The sequence below is a fragment of the Gracilinanus agilis genome, chromosome 1 (genome assembly GCF_016433145.1).
Source record: "Gracilinanus agilis isolate LMUSP501 chromosome 1, AgileGrace, whole genome shotgun sequence".
Classification (NCBI taxonomy): Eukaryota; Metazoa; Chordata; class Mammalia; order Didelphimorphia; family Didelphidae; genus Gracilinanus; species Gracilinanus agilis.
This window is the reverse complement of record NC_058130.1, coordinates 571,288,395-571,304,863: the sequence shown is the minus strand read 5'-3', so window position 1 is coordinate 571,304,863 and position 16,469 is coordinate 571,288,395. Positions and strand designations below refer to the sequence as shown.

Genomic DNA, 16,469 nt, shown 5'->3' with positions numbered 1-16,469 from the left:
TAATCTTAAAGAATTGCCTCTACTTTAGTTATAAGAGCATTTATAGCTCGCAGAAATTGCCTGGAGTCGTGGTTATATGTCAGAAGAGGATCTTGAACTTGAGTCTTCATATCTTTAAGGCAAACTTTATATCTAGAATTCCATGATTCCTTTTAAAAATAATCTATATCAATGCAACAAAATGTGCAGCAATGTTTCTCACTACACATTAGTTCATCTATCTTATAGTATATTCTCAATGACTGTTGCTTTAATTAGGAAATCATAATTTGAGTATTCCCTTCAATGCAAATAATAATGCTTTTATACATTATCACTTCATATAAATCATGCACTCCCACAAATACTAAAAAGGAGGCCCACTCAACAAGCAGAACACTATGAAGAACTCTTTACATTGCATAAATGCCAGTTGAATATTCTTACGTGACTTGGAGATGACAACCTATTAATCATTTCTTAATTTTTTTCCTTAATATGTTCCATAATTACATCATAGTAACAGAGTAAATTTATGTATAGAAACATAGATGTCTGTGACACTGTGATCACATTTGCCTATTTCTTTTTCATCAAATTATTAATATCTTTTGAGTTTCCAAACTACCACTTTTCACAATTTTTGGTGATTCTTAAAGATATAATTTAATTTAATGTAATAGTGTCTCTAATCATTTAAATAGAATCATTGTGGTCACACTATCTAGATAACATTTATTGTTCATCAAGAGCTATAATCTCAGCAATAATGAAAAAATGGATTATTATTCAATTATTATGGCTGTTAGATTAGTCATAAAATAGAGCAATGACATAAAATTTTGAAAAAAAATGTGTATTTATTGTTAGTAGTTTAAAGCAGTTATAGAATATAAAAAGTTGGAAAGAATTAGGTTATTTTAAAAGAATATAATATTCCATAATTTGCTTGATTACAGTTATGAAAAGAATGAACAAAGAGTTAACCAAATTACAGTAGGAAAAAAAAGGAATAAATTGAAATAATAAATTACTAACAAAGGAAAAAATTGAGTGGATGTAAAGATATAAACTACATAGAATCTGCCAGCTACCTCAGAAATTTTGAATTCCTTGGGCTATATGTGAACATTTTATTTCATATCAAATCTTAATTCTCCATGATAAAATATGTGACTTCCATGCCACATGATCTTTATGGGAAGTCAAACCAGTTTTTAACTGAAAAAATATACAAAGAATCTATTACACAAATACAATAGATAGAGTATTAAACAAAATCTATGGTACTCAGAGTCTTATTACAAAGCCACTAGCTATAAAGTTCAGGGGGGCTATACTTTCTAGTGGGTAAAATGCTAAACTTGAGTGGTTGGTTTTGGAATCCTCACTTATTGTTATCTTAACCTCTCAAGTTTATTATTTTCTCACCTGTAAAATGAAAGAATTTAGGTAAATTATCTCTGTAACTCTGTTATTTCAAGTTGCTATGAAAAATGGTATCTCAGAATTGGAGATTCCAGTCATTTGTGTGTAATTTTTGGAGGTGGGGAATTGGCAATGAGAATTTTAGTAACTGTCTATCAGTTGAGTATAATATGAATATAGGCAAGATCTCTGGAATAAATAAAACACAAAACCCATTCCAGGTTAAAATGGCTGCAGAGTAATAGCAGGACGCTTACTCTCCTCACCACCAACCAATACATGACACCCAAAAAAGACAAAGAAACAAATCCAGATGAATGCAGATACTACACAATAGGGTGAAGCATCGAAGGTATATGTGATTTGGGCCTTTTCACACTATAAGGGGGTGAAATAGCTCCCACCAAATCGCAAGCTGATCAACCATCCCCTATCTCAGCTACAGTGCCAAAGCCAAAGCCAGGGTGCCATAATTACAGTGAAAGTGAAGCAATATCTAGTGTCTTGGCAGCTAACTAAGAGCACCAGGGACATACCCCTGAAAGCAGCTAGACCTGAGACCCCAGGTGGCTAAAGAGCATGGACCTAGGGCTTGAAGATAGAGTAGAGTGGGGCAGCAGACAGAAGCAGCACAGAGACTACTCAAAAAGTAGATTCAGGCAAAAACTGCTTTGTAACTACATGCACAGAGAGCCTGCCCTTCTCCCTCAGAAGTCTGGCTGAGAAGGAAAATCAGGATAGTGATGTCAAGCAAAACCCAGGAAATAACCACCAGAAAGAACAAGAAAAAGGTACTAAAGCTGGATAATTTTTACAGAGAAAAAATCCATAACACGGAATGGACAGCAGAGGAGGACAAATAAGTAAACACATCAAAACTTTCCCCAAAAAATGGAAATTGATCATAAGCTCTTGAAGAGTTCAAATCTGAGATCATGAGAAAAGTGGAAGAGATTTGCCAAGAAAAGTGGGAAATAATTCAAAAAGAATAATAATAGTTTAAAGGACAAAATTTCACAATTGGAAATTGAGGTCCAGAAATCAAATGAAATAATAAGCAAATTTAAGACCTGAAATGAACTGTTGGAAGCCACAAAAAGTAGGATAGACCAAAGGGAAAATCAAAAGCAAATGATTATAGCAGAAAACCAGTCGTCAAAGGCCAGAATTGGACAAGTAGAAGCCAATGACCTCACAAGACAGCAAGAATTATTAAAGCGAAGTAAAAAGACTGACAAAATATAAGGGAACATGAAATATCACACTGAGAAAATTAATGACCTTGAAAACAGATTTAGAAGAGACAATTTGAGAATTATTGGTCTTCTGGAAAACCCAGAAATCAAGAGGAACCTGGATATCATACATTAAACAGGACCTGGCAGCCTCCACACTAAAGGACCCCAAGGCTTGGTATGATATTCAGAAAGGCAAGAGAACTGGGTCTATAACCAAGGATCACCTACCCATCAAAACTGAATATGTACTTTCAGAGGAAAGTATGGGTATTCAACAAAATAGAAGATTTCCAAATATTTATAAGGAAAAGACCAGAACTACATGGAAAGTTGATATTCAACAACAAAATCAAGAGACACATGAAAAGGTAAAGAAGAGAGGGGAAAGAAAAAATTATTTTAATTTGTTCTTTAAAGGCTTCAATTAGATCAAATTACTTGTATGCCTACTTGTATTTATGTGTAATTTTCAAAAATTGTACTCATTATTATAGTTATTAGAAGAATTATTCATAGGGAGAGATTGGGGTGTTAAATGGTCTAAGACAATATGCAAAAAAAGAAAAAGGGGGAAATAGAATATGGTAACAAGAGAAACTTGAAGGAATAAGAAGAATAGGATAATCTATACCACACAAAGAAGCTCATGGGAAGGGGAGGGGATGAATATTATTATAAGAAAGAGAGGAAGAGTGTTAATAGGTAGTACTTAAACCTTACTTTCAGTGGAATGAACTCTGAGAAGGAAGAGCAACTAGATCCATTGGGATATTGAATTCTATCTTACCATTAAGGGAAAGTAAGAAGGGGAAAACCAAGGTGGGGTAGTGGGGAAAGGAGTTCAAAAAAGGAGGGGAAGAGAAGGGGTAAGGAATTTAAAAGACCCCAAAAAACAATAAGAGGGATATGAAATGGGAGGGAGCAGAAAGGGAAGTAAACTGAGGGTGAGGATAAGGGGGTCTGATTAAAAGCAAACCACTTGTTTAAAAGGAAATAGTAAAAGAAGAAAGGGCAGAATAAGGAGAGGAATTCAAAATGTTGGGGAATACACAGATGACATTATTACTCAGAATGTGAATGAGATAACTTTCCCATAAAACAGAAGCAAATAGCAGAGTGGATTAAAGACCAAAATCCTACCATATGTTGTCTACAAGAAACACCCATGAGGCAGATAGCCACACACAGGGTAAAAGTAAAAGGTTGGAGCAAAATATATTGGGATACGACTGAGAAATATAAGGCAGACATTGCAATCATGGTATCTGACAAAGGCAAAGTAAAGATAGATCTTATTCAAAGAGATAGGGAAGGTGAATACATCCTGATAAAAGGCAGTATAGACAATGAGACAATAACCAGCATGTATGCACCAAATGGTATCACATCAAAATTTCTAAAAGAGAAATTGGTGGAGCTCAAGAAGGAAATAGATAATAGAACTATACTAGTTGGATACCTTAACATTCCTCTATCACATCTAGATAAATCAAACCAAAGAATATATAAGAAAGAGGTAAGATATGTGAATGAAATCTTGGAAAAATTACAGTTAACAGACATGTGTAGAAAAATAAATAGAGACAAAAAGGAATGTACCTTTTTAGCAGCAAATGGTACATTCAGAAAGACGGACTATGTATTAGGGCACAGAAACACAGCAAACATACAAAAGAACAGAAATAATAAATGTAACCTTATCAGATCATAATGCAATAAAAATAATAATTATTAAGGGTACATGGATAGTGAAATCAAAAATTGGAAATTAAATAATATGATTCTCCAAAATCAGTTAAAGAACAAATCATAGAAACAATAAATAAGTTCTTGAAAAGAATAACAATCATGAGACATCCTACCAAACTATATGGGATGCAGCCAAAGCAGCACCCAGGGGGAAATTTATATCCTTGAGTGCATGTATTAACAAAATATGGAGGGCAGAGGTCAATGAATTGGGCATGCAACTTAAAAAAATTAGAAAGCAAACAAATTAAAAATCCCCAGTTGAAAACTAAATAAGAGATCCTAAAATTAAAGGAGAAATTAATGAAATTGAAATCAAAAGAACTATTGAACTGATGAATATGACTAGAAGCTGGTACTTTGAAAAAACAAATAAAATTTATAAAGTACTAGTAAATCTAATAAAAAAATGAAAGAAGAAAACCAAATTAATAGTATCAAAGAAGAAAAGGGAGACCTCTCCGCTAAAGAGAAGAAATTAAGGCAATCATTAAAAACTATTTGGCACAATTACATGGCAATAAATATGGCAATCAAGATGTTATAGATGAATATTTACCAAAATATAAATTGCCTAGATTAATAGCAGAAGAAATAGAATACTTAAATAATCCCATATTAGAAAAAGAAATCAAACAAGCCATCAAAGAACTCCCTAAGAAAAAATTCCCAGGACAAGATGGATTCACAAGTGAATTCTATCAAACATTCAAAGACAACTAACCCCAATACTATGCAAACTATTTGACATAATAAACAAAGCAGAAGTTCTACCAAATCCCTTTCGTGACAAAAATATGGTACTGGTCTCAAAGCCAGGTAGATCAAACACAGAGAAAGAACAATCACCTTAATTAACACAGATGCAAAAATCTTAAATAGAATAATAACAAAAAGACTCCAGCAAGTGATCACGAAGGTTATTCATTATGATCAGATGAGATTTATACCAGGAATGCAAGGATGGTTCAATATTAGGAAAACCATTCACATAATTGACAATAACAAAAAGCAAACAAACAAAAATCACATGATTATCTCGATAGATGTGGAAAAAGCCTTTGACAAAATACAACACCCATTCCTATTGAAAACACTAAAAAGTATAAGAAAGAAGGGCCTTTCCTAAAAATAATAAACAGTACATATCTTAAACAATCGACAAATATCATCTTCAATGGGGATAAATTAGAAGCATTCCCAATAAGATCAGGAGTGAAACAAGGATGACCATTATTATCTCTATTATTTAACATTGTACTGCAGTAGCAATTAGAGAAGAAAAAGAGCATTGAAGGTATTAAAATAGGCAATGAAGAGATCAAGCTATCACTCTTTTTAGATGATATGATGGTCTTCAAAAATCCTAGAGAATCAACTAAAAAGCTAGTGGAAATAACCAACAATTTTAGCAAAGTTGCAGGATACAAATTAAATGCACATAAATCATTAGCATTTCTGTATATTTCCTACAAATCTCAGCAGCAAGAGTTAGAAAGAGAAATGCTATTTAAAATCACCCTAGACTAGAGATGGGCAAACTTTTTAAAGAGGGGCCCCAAGGAAAGGAAATACTCATCTGTCAGTCTGTTTCTAAGGCAAGTCTTTGAAGGTTCATTGTATTGTGTCCTACTTATTGTATTTTTCAGATTAGGAATAATGTTGTGCAGCCAGATCGAACATTTCAGGGAGCCCCTATCCCACCTTCACCCTCTTCCCCCCACCCCACATCTGGTCCATGGGCCGTAGTTTGCCCATCACTACCCTAGACAATATAAAATACTTAGGAATCTATCTACCAAAACAAACATGGGAATTATATGAACACAACCTCAAAACATTTTCCAAACAATTAGAACTAGATCTAAACAATTGGAAAAAATATTGATTGCTCGTGGTAGGACAAGCTAATATAATAAAAATGACCATTCTACCCAAATTAATTTACTTATTTAGTGCCATACCTATCAAACTGCCAAGGAACTTTTTTAATGAATTAGAAAAAAAAACTATAACAAAGTTCAATTGGAAGTATAAAAGATCAAGAATATCAAGGGAAATAATGAAAAAAAATGTGAAGGAAGGTGGCCTAGAAGTACTAGATCTTAAACTGTACTATAAAGCAGTGGACATCAAAACAATATGGTACTGGCTAAGAGACAGAAGGGAGGATTAGTGGAATAGACTTGAGCTAAGTGACCTCAGCAAGTAGTCTATGATAAACCCAAACATCCCAGTCTTGGGGATAAAAATCCACTATTTGACAAAAACTGCTGGGAAAATTGGAAAAGAGTAGGGGAGAGATTGGATCTAGATCAACATCTCACACCCTAAACCAAGATAAATTCAGAATGGGTGAATGACATGACTATAAAGAAGGAAACTATGAGTAAATTAGGCAAACACAGAATAGTATACTTGTCAGTTCTCTGGGAAAGAAAAGATTTTAAAACCAAGCAAGAGTTAGAAAAAATTACAAAATGTAAACTAAATAATTTTGATTTCATTAAATTTAAAAGTTTTTATACTAACAAAACCAATGCAACCAAAATTAGAAGGGAATCAACAAATTGTGAAAAAAACTTTATAACAAAAAACTCTGACAAAGGTCTAATTACTGAAATATATAAGGAGCTAAAGCAATTGTACAAAAAAATCAATCCATTCACCAATTGATAAATGGGCAAGGGACATGAAAAGGCAATTTTCAGATAAATCAAAACTATCAATACACACATGTAAAAGGTATTCTAAATCTCTTATAATTAGAGAAATGCAAATAAAACAACTCTGAGGTACCACCTTACACTTAGCAGATTATTTAACATGATAGCAAAGGAAAGTAATAAATGTTGTAGGGGATGTGGCAAAATTGCAACACTAATACATTGCTGATAGAGTTGTGAATTGATCCAACCATTCTGGATGGCAATTGGAACTATGCCCAAAGGGCACTAAAAGACTGTCTTCCCTTTGATCCAGCCATACCACTGCTGGGTTTATACCCTAAAGAGATAATAAATAAAAAGACTTGTACAAAAATATTTATAGTTGTGCTCTTTGTAGTAGCAAAAAAGTGGAAAACGAGGGTATATCCTTCAATTTGGGAATGGCTGAACAAATTGTGGTATCTGTTGGTGATGGAATACTATTGTCCTCAAAGGAATAATGAACTGGAGGAATTCCATGTGAACTGGAACAACCTCCTGGAACTGATGCAGAATGAAAAAAGTAGAACCAAGAGAACACTATACACCAAGACTCATACTCTGTGGTAAAATCAAATGTAATGGACTTCTCTACTAGCAGCAATGCAATGATTCACAATAATTCTAAGGGACTTATGAGAAAGAATGCTATCCACATCCAGAGAAAGAACTGTGGGAGTAGAAACACAGAAGAAAAACAACTGTTTGAACACATAGGTTGACAGGGATATGATTTGGGATGTAGACTCTAAATGACCACCCCAGTACCATTACCAATATTATATGGAAATAGGTCTTGATTAATGATACATATAAAACCCAATGGAAATGCATGTCAACTACGGTGGGGGGGGTACTTTGGGGGTTGAAGAAAGAACATGAATCATGGAACCATGGAAAATTTTTCTAAAAAATTAAAAAAATAAATCTATGATTTATGATACATGTATGAGGTCCCTAATAAAAACATGTTTGATTGGGTTGAAGAGTTGCTACTAGATACAAAACCAAAACTTTAGACCCCATTGAGGACTGAACTGAAATGAATTGGAAATAAAATTATATCAATCATGTGAATTCACTTAATCAAATAATTTGGATTTGGAAAGGAAATTTTAGGTTATATAATTCAATTACCTCATTTTTAGAAGAGGTAGCATGTCAAGTGAAATAGACAATTGGCCTCAGAGTCAAAAGACTTTGATTCAATTTATACTTCTTACCCATACTGCTTGTATGATCCTTAGCTTCCCAGTGTCACAGGAACCCCGAAAATATCACTTACAGACTAAGTGTTGGTCTACATTAAGAAAGGATTTTTCCACTTATGTTTCTCATACAAATTAAATCTTTTATCTTGTTTTTATAACAAAGGATGAAATTTCTGGTTTAAGACTATATTGGTAGTAAATGGTAGAACCAGAATTTGACTATGGCATTTTGCTAAATCATAGCACTCTTAGTGATTATATTATTTTTGTCAATGATATAAGAATACTGGGCTGGGTTGGGGAATCTGGGTTCTTGATATTGTAGCCAGGTAGCCATGTGACTGGGAAATTCATGTAAGTAATGGAAATTCTTAATTGCTTCATTTAAAAAATTAGATAATTGACAATTCCTGATTGGTTTTGGAGTCAGAAAACTTGGGTTGGATCCTGATTTTGCCCTCCTCATTAGCTACGTAACCTTTTAGAAAGCCACTTAGTCTCTCTATTCCCTAGTTTCCATTAAATGAGAAGATTGGATTAAATCAGAGATTCTTAGCATTTTTTACATGAAACCCTTAGTAAAGCTCAAGGACCCCTTCTAAGTATAAATTTTTTAAATGCATAAAACAAAATCAATAGGATTACATGTGTAATATACATAACATATTTATATTAATGAAATCATATAAAATGTTTTATATATCCAAGTGCTAAAATGTTTTCCTTAATAATTATACATATTATTACATTATTTACAAAATTTAAAATCCCTAGACTAACCACATAAATCCATATGATTGTTAGATCTCCTCTACCCCAAGCTTCTAACATTATGACTTAGTATTATGACATTAAATATGACACATACCATTTTGTTCCCTCTGTACTCCTGCAGCCAGCAGATCAGGTTCCCCAAGGCTTATGTCATTTAGCCTGGTTCCTAGACACTCCATGCAAAGATGTTTGCACCATTCTTCAGCCTCCAACTCTGCAAAGAATAATAAGTAAAGGCCATGATACATGGATTTGCTCAAAAGTCTCAAGAAATAACTTGATCTTTCTAAGCTTCAGTATTCTGATAAAAAAGCAAAAATAATAGCTCCCATCTAGCCAGGTTGTTGTAAAGAACAAATGAGATAATATATGTAAAACAATTTGCAAACCTTGAAAGGATTTTTAAATGTTAACAATTGTTGTCACAAATTCCATGGATAAATGCTGAATTCTGTACCTCTATTTACAGCAATCCAAACAAATATAAAATTAAAATACAATCACTATTCAGTGTCTGGTGCGATTTTCTAAGTTATCATTGAGATAATTTCAAAATAATTGTCTCAGAGACATAATGATGTTTAATGTCTTCCACCTGGGAAATTTCAGGCAGGTCTGATTTCTGTAGATAAATTGGTTATAAAAATGAATAGAACTGAAATAATTATATGATAATGCAACTTAAACATTCTTATGAAAACAAAATAGCAATAAATGGTCCAGTAACTCCCAACTTATTAATCTCATGTATTCTGGAGTTTTTCTCCATTAATATATACTTATCTCACTCAGTTTTCCTGGGCATGGATGTGATGAGATATTCTGAATAAGTACTGAGCTCCAATAGATATACAAAGCCTAATGAGGGCAATCACAATGGATTTAAATTTACTGATGGCATTTGGCTCATTCATATTTTCAATTACCATAGGATTATTTATGCTAAATAGCTCTACATAGGAAAGATACAGAAATAAACCAAAGGAAAAGTGAATTCAGTCTTATTTCTCTTATTCTTGTGGTTTAGTTTTAAAAAAAGAGCAGCTTACTTAGGCTTATAAAAACTCAACTCTAGATCTTCAAGTAATCCGTTGCATTGGGCTAGTCACTAAATCTCAAGTCCCTCACTTTCACAATGGAAAAAAAAGCTTATATCTGAGAATCAGAGGTGAAGAAATTGCACATAGTAGCAACACAAACAGTGGTTCTGGGTAGCTAAGACAGTAGCAGAAGTAGCTTAAGGAGCTCTCAATCCAAAGAAGATAAGGGAATCCTGCAGCTAGTCAGAAAGAGATTACAGGGGACCCTAATGTAGCCCTGAGTGTAGGACCTTGTTGTATTGCCTATGACACTTACAGATTGCAATTCCAGAGAAGAGGGTAGTGCCAACATTTGAAAGTGCAGGATGTCAAAAGCCCTTCCTGGGTAAAGGCCAGAGCATAGGCTAGGTAAGCAAAGACCACATCTCTCCCTGACTCACACCACCCTAGAAGCAGTAAAAACTTATAAGCCTTTAAAACTAGCTGTGAAAATAGTAGTGAAAAAAAAAGACTGGTAACTGGGACAGTGTCCCAAGCACCTATTAATAACCCAGAAGCAGAGACCAAGATTAACATAAAGTTAAAAGTCAAGAAATAGGCTGAAAGAAATAAGCTAACAACAAAAAGAGCACCTGATCATAAAAATCTACTATGATTACAAGGAAGATAAAAACACAAATACAGAAGAAGACAGCAACAGCATATTAGTTCCAAGCAAAATATCAAAGAAAATGAAAACTGTACAGAAGCCAAACAAGAAGTTCTGGAAGTGCTTGAGAAAAGATAAGAGTGATAAAGGAAAGTATCAAAAGAGAATTAATAGGTCGTAAAAAGAGGCACAAAAATATTGTAAGTAATAACACTTTAAAAAACAGAATAGGCCAAATGGCAAAAGAGACAAAAAATTACTGAAGAAAAGAACCCTTTAAAAATTAGAATTGTTCAAGAGGAAAAAGAGGTATAAAACTCACTGACTAAAATAATTCCTTAAAAAATGTAGTTGGGCAAGTTGAAGGTTATAACTTAATGAGGCATCAATAAACAATAAGACAAAGTCAAAAGAAGGACATAGTAAAAAATGTGAAATATATTCTTGGAAAAACAACTGATATGGAATATAAATCAAGGATTCATAATTTAAAAATTTTAGGTTACCTGAAACCCATGATACAAAAATTCCTAAACATCATATTTCAAGAAATTATAAAGGAAAACTGTTCTCATATCTTAAAATTAGAGGATAAAACAGAAACCTAAGGTATCCATTAACCACATCCTTTAATTAACTATAAAATGAAAACTCCAAGGAATTTTATAGCCAAATTCCAGAATTCCTTGGTCAAGTAGAATATATTACAAAGAACCCCCTCCCCACCCAAATTCTGATACTGTAGAGCTACTTTCACAATGGCAGGCAATTTTGTATTAAAAGACTGGAAGGTTTGAAGTATGATATTCTGGAAGGCAATGGAGCCAGAATTAAGAACAAGAATAAGCTACCCAGAAAAAAACAGTAAAATACTTCAAGGGAAAAAAATGGATATTTGTTCAAATAGTTGACTTTCAAACATTTTTGATGAAAAGACCAGAGTCAAATAGAAAGTTTGACATTTAAATAGAAGACTCACAAGAGGCATAAAAAGGTAAAAATGAAAAAGTAATAATATTTTGGACCTCTCCATCATTCACTCTGCCAGTTACCTTCCCTGAATACCCCTGTCATTTGCCTTCCTTCCCCATCACTCTCAACTCCTTTTTAGCTTCCTTTAGTCTACTATCTTTCCCCAAAGGGTTATAAACTCCTAAAGAGTAGGGACGTCTTTTCCACATTTCTTTCCCAAGAGCTTGGCATAATGCCTACCACAGTAGTAGGTGCTTAATAAATGTTTATTGATTGAATTTGCCCTTATATATAGACATGCATATTTTTACTACATATACTGTCTTTAATTCTTTCTTAAAGTTGAGGTACATTATACATCATTAAATCAATAGAGAAACTAGTTTAAAGGTAGCAGCTTTGCAATATAAGAATATTGGGCCTTGTAGTTTCTTGCAACAAATTAATTTGACACATTAGGTACCAATCGCTTAGACATACTTTCAGTATCTTTTTGGCTAAAAGTACTTAAACTACTGACTGTTCAGTTGGCAGGCAACTAGGAACTCTGTCATCCATAACACCACTCAGTGGTCTTAGGCCTGCGTTTGTGGCAATTTATCCAAGGATTTATTGCCCAGAAAGCAGGAGAGAAAAATGTACTTTCTTTGCAAACATATGGATAAAATGGGTTTTTTTCTATTTATTACAATTGAAATATATAATTCAGATTATTTTCTCTCCTTGTGTTTCTCTCCATAGGAGATAATTTCACTCTTTTTTTTCCTAGCCTTTTTAGCTCCATGGGAAAGACCCCTGAAATATTCTTTTTAATTGAGGAATATGTATTCTTTAATGTCCAATCCACATCAAACTCATGTGTTCATTTCTTCCTGCAAATAGACATGCTTCCTAGCCATCAGTAATGGGCTTGATCACGAAGCACTTAAGACACAGTTGCCATTGATTTTTCATTTTTTGTCAAACACATGAACTATTTTAAGAAGAAAGAATATTTGATTTTTTTAATAGAAAACCTTAAACCCAGTTGCCCTACGTTTTGGACCAAAAAAATCAAGATAAAATATATCCTGTTTGAAAAGTCTTGCTAAAATACACTTAAAAAATTTGGATACACATTTTTTCAACTCATAAACTGCCTCATGAAAGGCATACACATATATTTTTGTATGATTCTGAGCATCAGTAGTACTTTTCTCAGATGATCTAAATATGTCATTAGAGGATCTATTTGTTTATCTGACTCTCAGATACAGGTGCCTCTGTAAATATGTTTGTGGTTCAAAAACACTGAGACAGTGATAATGTCTGTTTGAGTTTTCCTTCTTGGCAAAGTAGAAAACAATCATTTCCAGCCACATGGTCAATCCCATAATAACTATCAAATTCCACATGTCTCATTGCTGCCCTGAGGGAGCCATCTGTTTCTCCTACTGTGGACATGTCAGGCCTACAGAAAAAAACTCTATAGCAGAGACTTAACATAAATAAAATATGATAGAATGATTGTCTTCTGACCAGTATATAGATTTAGGAAAGCCTTTTTAACACTGCATACAGACCAAAGTAATATTTTTATTAGAAAGAAAATTAGGGAACATGAATATTTAAATGTTACATATAGAAATATTTTCCTGGCAAAGAATTTATGAAATTAATTTTTCATTTCAAATATTTAATACTTTGGTTTTTAGGACTCCCATGTTAAAATGTGATTTAATGAATATGTTTACTAAAACAAAATATATACTTAAATCTTTCCAATGCAAATAGGTTCTCCTTATAATATTCTACGGGGTGTAAATTATAAAAATAAATGGGGAAAACTATGCAAATAAAGGTACAAAACTGTTCAGATACTTTTGATAGATTTAATCAAAAGTATCTTCAATGATAAAGTGAAGTGAAGCTCATATGTGAACTTCTCTTCAGGGCCAGGCTCAAGGATGCTAAAGAGACTCTTGTTATAAAAAAACAAAAAAACAAAAAACAACAACAACAACAAAAACCTATTATTGAGAGTATATAAGGAAAAAGGATTTCTAACTCTAAGGGATTCTAACTCCACCCAAATAAAATTCCTGTTTTCACAGGCTACACTAATCCTTCCTTAGCTGACTAATGTTGGAAGCCACTCAGAGAAATTAGGTCCTTTAGTTTAATCTATGCTGGTTTCTATGAACTGAAAATCAGTTACAGAATGGATGGCCTAACCAAAATGTTTGACCCCTCTCTGTGGCTCCTTTTATTATTGAAAATATATCAATCTAAATTCTCTAAAACAGCTTTAAGTTTTATAGAAAGCATTTAAAGTACTCTATAGTAAAACAGCAGTTGAGGAGTCTGTAACTTTTCCTAAGAGAAAAGAGCAGAAATCAGTAGAAGCTGGCCTGGCCCTGTAATTTCTTCCTAGATAGCCAAGGTCAAAGTAGGCAGCGTCAGACACCCTTCATATTCAGCTAGGTACTTTCCACCCCATACTCCACATAATCTCAAAGGCTCATTCTTTAATGTATCTTTCAAAATATGGAAGCTTTTTACCAAAATAACTTTTAGATAAAGTGAGGCTCATTTTTAATCTTGGGACTTTTTTCTCATTGGTATTATCTTCATGAGAAAATTCTTTGTAAAACTATATATCAATGATGAGGTAATTCTGTGTCTAGGCAGCTGTGAAACTTCATTGGGCTTTGGGTGAAAATGGGTTTGGTTGAATACTGTATAAAATAAATCTCAAGCTCATTGCTGGTCAATGGAGCAGCCATGAGCTGACAGACAGTCTCCAGTTTCATTCTTTCTCACCTAAAGCATCCCCTTATCAGATTTCTGGAGCTGTTGGATAGCTTTCAACAGACTAACCAAAATTTTTAGTATTCTAAATAAACTACCACTATTATCCTTATAATTTTTAACTTCACATCTACATTATAAAAATAACAAAGGCTAGCTGGTTGAGTCTCAACAAGAATCAAGTTAGGACTCAGAGCCTTAGCAAACTCCAAAACCAAAGACCAGGGTTTTCTTTGGTCTTCTCAGAGTTAAATCAAACTATAAAAACAGCAATAGATAGCCAATAGTGTTTCCCAAGTTGGAAAAAGAAAACACTAAGCTCCTTCAGGTCTTTCCCTCAGAAAGTGAGAGGCAAAGATGTTACCTCCTCCAGCTCTGAGAGAGAGAGTCCCTGTGTGTGACTCTGCCAACTGCCAGAGACCAACTGCCACTCCCAGAGAGAATAACTGTCATAGAAAAACCATACACCTCCCCCACACACACACTGTCATCATTTGAAACTGACACTGCCTCAGATCTTTCAAACTCCAATTTTTTCTCAAGCCAGTTTCTCTACTTCTTATCTCTAAACTAATATAACAAGACTTATTTTCTAGAGAGGGAGAGAATATTCTATCCAAGTAAATCCTTATCTCTGTAGATCCAAGTCATACAGGCATTTCTCACAATTAACAAGTTGCATTACAAAAGTAATTAAAGTTACTCTAAGTCAGTTGCTGAAATATTAAATCATATTTTCTAACAGAAAATGATAGCTTTGCAAATAGGTCAAAAAAACAACTTAATAAAAAATACAAACAAAATAAATTTATATTTTATCTTTGAGTTGCCCTCTTCCTACTTCTACAATAATTTGTTCTATCCTTTGGCATTTTTTCTTCCAATATTTTGTTGCAGTATGAGAACTAAACCAATGTTTGTCAAATTGTTTTTCTTTTTATAGGAAAATATACTGCATGGTATGTGTTGAGAAGGGAATATGGGACCCACAGAATGCTTGTATCCTTTGCTGGAGCTTTGATTTATATTGATCATTCTCTTCATGGTAAAAAGAGAATACAGAAGGACTGAAATAGAACTAGGTAGCTCAATTATTAGATGTAGTGATAATTGGAAGCTTGTTGGATGGTCTAAAGAGATTGTATCAATAACATTAACATTTTCTTTTTGGGAGGCTCCTGAAGAATACCTTACACAGATGTAATGATGTAGGTTAATAGTTCACATCAATACATATTGATAAGCCAGATTTCTATCAAGTGGGCATAATAAAAGACAAAAATAACAGAAATTTAACAGAAGTAGAAGAGATTAAGAAGAGGTGGCAAAAATATATAGAAGAATTCTGCACTAAAGATATTAACATCACTGACAACTACAATGGTATGTTTACTGATCTAGAGGGGAGAATGGAGTCAAATGGGCCTTAAGAATCACTGCTAACAACAAGGGTAATGAAGGTGTTGAAATTCCAGCTGGGCTATTTAAAATCCAAAAAAAAGTGTGCTGATGTTGAAGTCCTATACTTAATACCACAGCAAATTTTGAAAGCTCAACAGTGGCTACTAGATTTGGAAATATCTCCTTATATCTCACTCCTAAACAAGGGCAAAGTCAAAATATGTTCAAATTACTGAACAATTACATTCATTTTACACACCAGCAAGGTTATAATTAACATTTGGTAAGCTAGGCTTCAGCAATATCTGAACTGAGAATTGCCAGATGTGTAGGCTGGCTTTTAAAGCGGCAGAGGAAGTAGCGACCAGATTTGCTGACATTAGCTAGATTATGGAGAAAGCAACCAAGTTCCAGAAAAAAAAATCACCTACTTCTGCTTCATTGACTAAACTAAAACCTTTGTGTGGATTACAACAATGTGTGGCAAGACCTCAAAGAGAATCATTTTATTTGTCTCCTAAGGAATCTGA

At 33.5% G+C, this 16,469-nt stretch overlaps 1 protein-coding gene across 1 annotated transcript in view; it reads right to left on the bottom strand.

Annotated features, from left to right (window-relative positions):
* The window catches only part of DOK6 (docking protein 6), a 411,008-nt gene that overhangs the window by 29,650 nt on the left and 364,889 nt on the right, over nt 1-16,469 (bottom strand). Inside the window, 1 exon segment of the mRNA XM_044683327.1 lies at nt 9,182-9,299. Coding sequence (XP_044539262.1) covers nt 9,182-9,299 — 118 coding nt within the window.